We start from the raw sequence: 6,000 nt of genomic DNA, 5'->3' as shown, positions 1-6,000 counted from the left end.
ACCCTCACAGGAAAGAATTCCTTCCTGATATCCGGTCTATTTATACCAGAATTAATGAAAAAAACATTTTACTGATAATTTTGTAAAATATTTTAAAGTGTATCTTTTTTTATATATGATTTTTTGAGGATTATTTCTAACCTCTCATTTGATTTTGCCTCTAGCATTTCAGTCATGCACACCTGTAAGGACAACACGTATTATGACCTCTGAAAGCACGATTAAAGAGAATAAAAGTACTGAGAGACTGCATGCTCGCTATACAGAGCTCTTTAGGCAAGCCGTTGTGCTGGTACGTGCTGTGCCAGAAGTTGATACGTCCATCGCAGCCGCTTGGTTTCCCTGCTCCAGGACTCCCAGCCCAAGGAAATGGGGAAAGGCATATTGTGGGAATTTAATGGTTATGGACACCTCTTCCTTCAGGGGGAGAGCTGGAGTTGGGGTTTCTAGGGCTCTTCACAACCATGCAAACTAGTCAAGGCTTTCACTCAGCTACCTGGAAGATGACCACCTCCCGCCTCAGTCGTTCTCCCACTGTGGAGAGCTTCGTCTCACGGCGGCCGCAGGGGGAGGCGAGGAGATGCTTGCTGGCGGCGAGGCCAGCGGGCTGCCCCCGGGGCTGAGGAGATGGCATCCAGGGACAAGGGGGCGCGCCCCAGGGCAGCCAAAACGACAGCGCAGGGCCGTCCCTCCCCGCCTGCTGCCTCCCTCAGCCCCACGGCCGTTGCCGGGCACCCAGGGAACGCGGCGGGAGGCAGCCGGAGGGGCGGGAGCTGCCCTTCGGCCGCCGCGGGTGCCTCACCTGGGCCCGGCGGCCGCCATTAGCGCCCGGCCCTCCCCAGGGCCGCTGAAGGGCGGGAGCCGAGAGTTGCCCGGAGGTAGAGACCGGCGGGATTCGCCGGGGCCCCCGGATCGGCTGTTCCGTGAGCCCGGGGGTCGGGGCGGGATGGGGAAGGGGGAGGTGTGTGTGCTTGGAACTCAAGCATTTCACTCATTTTTTGTCCTGCTGTAACTCATTTTTGTCCCCCTGTACTCGGCATTGGTGAGGCCCCACCTCGAGTACTGTTTTGGGCCCCTGGCTACAAGAAAGACATTGAGGTGCCGTAGTGGGCCCAGAGAAGGGCAACGGAGCTGGTGAGGGGTCTGGAGCACCAACTGAGGAGCGGCTGAGGGAGCTGGGGTTGTTCAGCCTGGAGAAAAGGAGGCTGAGGGGAGACCTTATCGCTCTCTACAACTACCTGAAAGGAGGTTGTAGTGAGGTGGGGGTTGGTTTCTTCTCCCAAGTAACAAGCGTTAGGACAAGAGGAAAAAGCAGAGGAGGTTTAGGATGGATATTAGGAAAAACTTCTTCACTGAAAGGGTTATAAGCATTGGAACAGGCTGCCCGGGGAAGGGGTTGAGTCACCATCCCTGGAAGTATTTAAAAGATGTGTAGATGTGGTACTGAGGGACATGGTTTAATGGTGTTTTTGGCAGTGTTAGGTTGATGCTTGGACTCAATGATCTGAAAGGTCCCTTCCAACTAGATGATTCTATGATTCTATACTAAGTAAGTTTACTAACTAAGTACTAAGTAGCTTCTTGTTGCTTACAAAAAAGCCATATAATTTTTTTTTTTTTTTAAAAGACAATTTTGTTTCAGGAAAATTATTAAGCTTATATTGATTAATTGATGAATTAGTATTAATACTTGTTCTCCTACATTTCTGCTGGCCTTTGTGAAGTATGTGCAAAGGATATGGGCTGAACTCAAAGAGGATGATTGAATGGCATTCCTAAGATCTAACAGAACCATACTGAGTAAGATTGGAAACTTGAGATCAGGCCTATGTACTATGGGAGAATAACTACAGTGGCAGCCCAGCTTAAGATAGTTTTTAGCGTAAACATTAAGGATCAGAGTCTCCATTGTCCAGAACCCTTCAAAATTAATCTTTGCAAAATGGTGCTAGTAGTGTGCATATTCTTCACTTGTGAATAACATATAGTGATTTTATTTAAAGTGTAAATTACTTCTTATCATGAAAAACACTCTGCAAATCCTTGAAAATTAATTAAAATACTTTCTTCCTCCTTACCCTCACAGATTGAAGATCTGAAGAAGATAAACCATGAGCTAAGGCAACATGTCATTCAACTGCTTGACAAGAAGCAAGTGGTTGAAAGTCAAGTGGATAGGTTCACCTGTAAAAATTATCATCTGCGTAAAGAACTTGCTGCAATTGGCAAACTATCTGAGCAGCTGGAAAAAAACTTGCTGTTGAGTACTGCTGATAAGGAGCTTGAGGAAGCAAAGGTATCTACTTATTAGAATTAATATTGTGCAGTGATATTTTAATATTGTTTGCTAATATTATGGGGAACTGTTCTGGGGGTGTTATGGTTTGAGAAAACCCATAACAGTTTAGACAATTATTCTGTCACTCAATGACCCCTCCCCACCTGGAAAGGGGAATCAGGGAACACAAAGAAACACAAGGGTTGAAATATAAATAGATTTCATAGAATAAGACTGAATAATTAACAATAATACTAAAGAACCAGTATTAATCCCAATACTGATATAAGATACACAAGAATTATACTCAGCCAATTATATCAGTAGGAAGCTGTGCACTCCCAGCAGTGGACAGCAAGTGTGGGACATTGCAAGTGCAATGGCTTCAGGAGGAACAGAAGGCCTCAGGGGTCTGGCACCAGGGCAAGGACTTGTCTGGACCGCCGCCATCAAGGGAGAGAGAGAAAAATGCTGCAAACTCTTCTAATTTATACTGAATGTGACATTCATGGTATGAAATAATCCTGTTGGCCGGCTTGGGTCAAATGCCCAGGCCTTGCTCCTCATCATCCCTGCCCCTGGCAAGGCTTGAAAACACTGAGACCTTGAATCCCACAGAGCCTAGCTGGCTTTAAAGTAAATATTTTCATGAATTTAGACACTACAGTCTTCTAAAAGTGGAGTTTTCCCCAGCATTAGAAGAAAAGTTAGTCCTGTGTCTCTCAACCCAGGAAAGGGGGTTTTTTTTGGACCTTTTGGGATGAATTTCTAGCTTTCCTCTCTGCTTTGAAGTATATTTGCTGGATGAAGGAGTAGGTTCTGGCCACTGTGGTAGTTTTCAAGTGTGGAATGGATCAAGGATTAAAATCATGCTTGCAGTTGGAAAGAATGTAATTTCAGTGCAAATTGCTTCTGATTTCACAGGATAATGGAAAATTACATTCTATGCACATGCAATTACGTGGTTTAGTAGTTTCTTTGTTTGCCATTAGTGTAACTACATATTTTTTAGGCCCTAGATATAGTCAAATTGTCCCTGTTTTCAAAAGTTTCTTGGTAAGACAATTCTGGGAAAAGGTATCTATGTGCACTGGCAGCCCAGAAAGCTAACAGCATCCTGGGCTGCATCAAAAGCAGCATGGCCAGCAGGTTGAGGGAGATGATTCTACCCTTCTTCTCCTCTCTGGTGAGGTTCCACCTGCAGTACTGTGTCCAGCTCTGGAGTCCTCAGCAGAGGAAGGACATGAACCTGTTGGAATGAGTCCAGCGGAGGGCCACGAAGACGATCAGAGGGCTGGAGTCCCTCTCCTATGAAGACAGGCTGAGAGAGTTGGGATTGTTCAGCCTGGAGAAGAGAAGGCTCCAGGGAGACCTTATAGCAGCCTTCCAATATCCGAAGGGAGCCTACAGGAGAGATGGGGAGGGACTCTTTATGAGGGAGTGGAGCCATAGGATGAAGGGTAATGGTTTAAAACTGAAAGAGCGGAGATTTAGATTAGATATTAGGAAGAAATTCTTTCCTGTGAGGGTGGTGAGGCACTGGAACAGGTTGTCCAGGGAAGCTGTGGATGCCCCATCCCTGGAGGTGTTCAAGGCCAGGCTGGATGGGGCTTTGAGCAACCTGGTCTAGTGGGAGGTGTCCCTCCCCATGGCAGGGGGCTTGGAACTCAATGATCTTTAAGATCCCTTCCAACTCCAACCATTCTATGATTCTGTGGTCTCATGCTTTCTTTTTCATTCACTCACCTGAGAGAAACTCAACTGTTACTGTTTTTCCTGATTCTGGACTGCACCTAAAGTAAAGCTTTTAACTGAATCCCTTCTAGATAAAGTTTATTGTTACTAAATAGTATGTTTTCATTCTAGTCAAACTAGAAAACATGTACAAAATGCTCTTTTGGACTAGAACGGTTGAGCTAAAATGCTGGATTTGCACCAATGATTATGAAAAATTAATGCATCTCTTGCTCTCAATGTTTTATGGTAGATTCGAATTTGACACCCGTGGAACAAGATAAAGAAGGTGGAACACACGGTGAAAACACTAAAATCTGTGAGTTAAACATGTATCCTTAATATATATGTAGCTATGAAATCAAGTAATTTCCACATGAAATTAATACTTGTACGTGAATTTCACTTGCTTTGTTTTCACTGATAACAGACAAGTTATAGAATGGATAAACATGTCTGTTTTAATTTGTAGCTCTCTGTCTTTAGATGGATGGGAATCTGTTTCTGTTTTGCAACTAGCCTATAATGATTTTGCTTTTGAGAATCTTAATTTTTTTTTTTACAATATTGCATATAACTGTTTTGTATACCTTGTGAATCACTTGCAAAACAGAAAGAAGTAACATTTTTTCTTTAGAATTTTTATATTAATTTTCTATCTTCCTTAAGAAGTTATGATACTGTTGGAATATTTTGGAATGTTGTAATTGTAGAAATATTTGCCAGTGGTAAATCTAACTTAAATCAACATTTGAATTTATTAAGTGGACTCATTCACTTGCTTCCAGTATAAATTGATAGGGAATTTTTTAATGTGTTTAAGATAGTAATTTCTTACTGTAATTTAAAGGTTTGTCTCAAATTTCAAGGAGGGAAGATGTATTGGTGTTTTTTACTCCTGTATAAAATATTTGAGTTTGTGCCACAAGCCTGTGAAGAACCCCCTCTGGAAAAAAAACAAGCCGCTCTAATGATGTAGAGTTTACTGCTCATTTACTCTGGAAAGATTTTGATCCTTCAGCCAGAAAGTTTGGGATTTGACAGCTAGATTCACTGATAGATATAGGTGATTTAATTTATAACTTTTCAGGGATTTAAAGACCTCCTCCTGCATGTGTCTTAACAAAAATAATAAATGTGCAGAATTTAATATTCCCTAGGTACTTAAACTTTCATGAGTCCAGGTGCTTCCAACAGATAAATTGTAATGGAGAGGGATTTGGTGTGCAGTTTTGAACTTTGTAATTACAATTCATCTCCAAAATCTGTTTTAGGCCCCTACATGACTTTCTGGATTTCAACTATACTCATTTGTACATTACTTTATTTTCATTTCAAAAATTCACCTTTCATGGCTCTTAAGCAAACATAGCGGTGTAATTTCTTTCATATTTAAAAATTCATTAGATATTCCAAGACACATCTACTTAATTTTCCTTCTTAGTTTTGAACAGATGTATTCCAAGTTAATTAACATTTAGCTTTTATGTCCTTTTCTGTCCTGTTAGATCCTTTTTAGATGGACATTCAGACATATTCTGCAATAAAAAAAAATTAGAAAATACAGACATTCAGAAGTTACTTTGAAGTATGAAATGGATTTTAATTTTAATTAGATATCTGCTTCATCTTCATTTTGAAGAGTATGTTTATCTATTTTATACTGAAGTATCATTCATTACAAAAGTTCTATTTCAGTGAGTGAATTCTATCGTTTTTGCGCATGCAGGTTATTTTACAAACAGAAGCTGAAATAAAGCAAGGGAAGTCACCTTCAAGGCTTGATACCTTTATTAAGACATTGGAAGAGGACAGAGAATACTATAAAAGTGAGGCTGAGAATTTGCTGAAGGTATTTAGAAACGCATTTTCAAGTCCCAAGTGAACCTCTACTTGTGGCAGCATGTCCAAAAAAATTTCATCCATCCAGGTGAGCTTGGAAAACATTTTGGAAAGGAGGAATAATGCATATTGTACATAATGCATTT

At 41.5% G+C, this 6,000-nt stretch overlaps 1 protein-coding gene across 1 annotated transcript in view; it reads left to right on the top strand.

Annotated features, from left to right (window-relative positions):
- Positions 1-202: 202 nt before the first annotated feature.
- The window catches only part of TSGA10 (testis specific 10), a 28,511-nt gene continuing 22,713 nt past the window's right edge, over positions 203-6,000 (top strand). The window contains 5 exon segments of the mRNA XM_074149505.1: positions 203-292; positions 476-961; positions 2,087-2,296; positions 4,266-4,331; positions 5,742-5,942. Coding sequence (XP_074005606.1) covers positions 203-292; positions 476-961; positions 2,087-2,296; positions 4,266-4,331; positions 5,742-5,942 — 1,053 coding nt within the window.

The sequence above is a fragment of the Numenius arquata genome, chromosome 1 (genome assembly GCF_964106895.1).
Source record: "Numenius arquata chromosome 1, bNumArq3.hap1.1, whole genome shotgun sequence".
Lineage (NCBI taxonomy): Eukaryota > Metazoa > Chordata > Aves > Charadriiformes > Scolopacidae > Numenius > Numenius arquata.
Note: the sequence above shows the minus strand (reverse complement) of the source record. Positions and strands in the feature narration are given on the sequence as shown.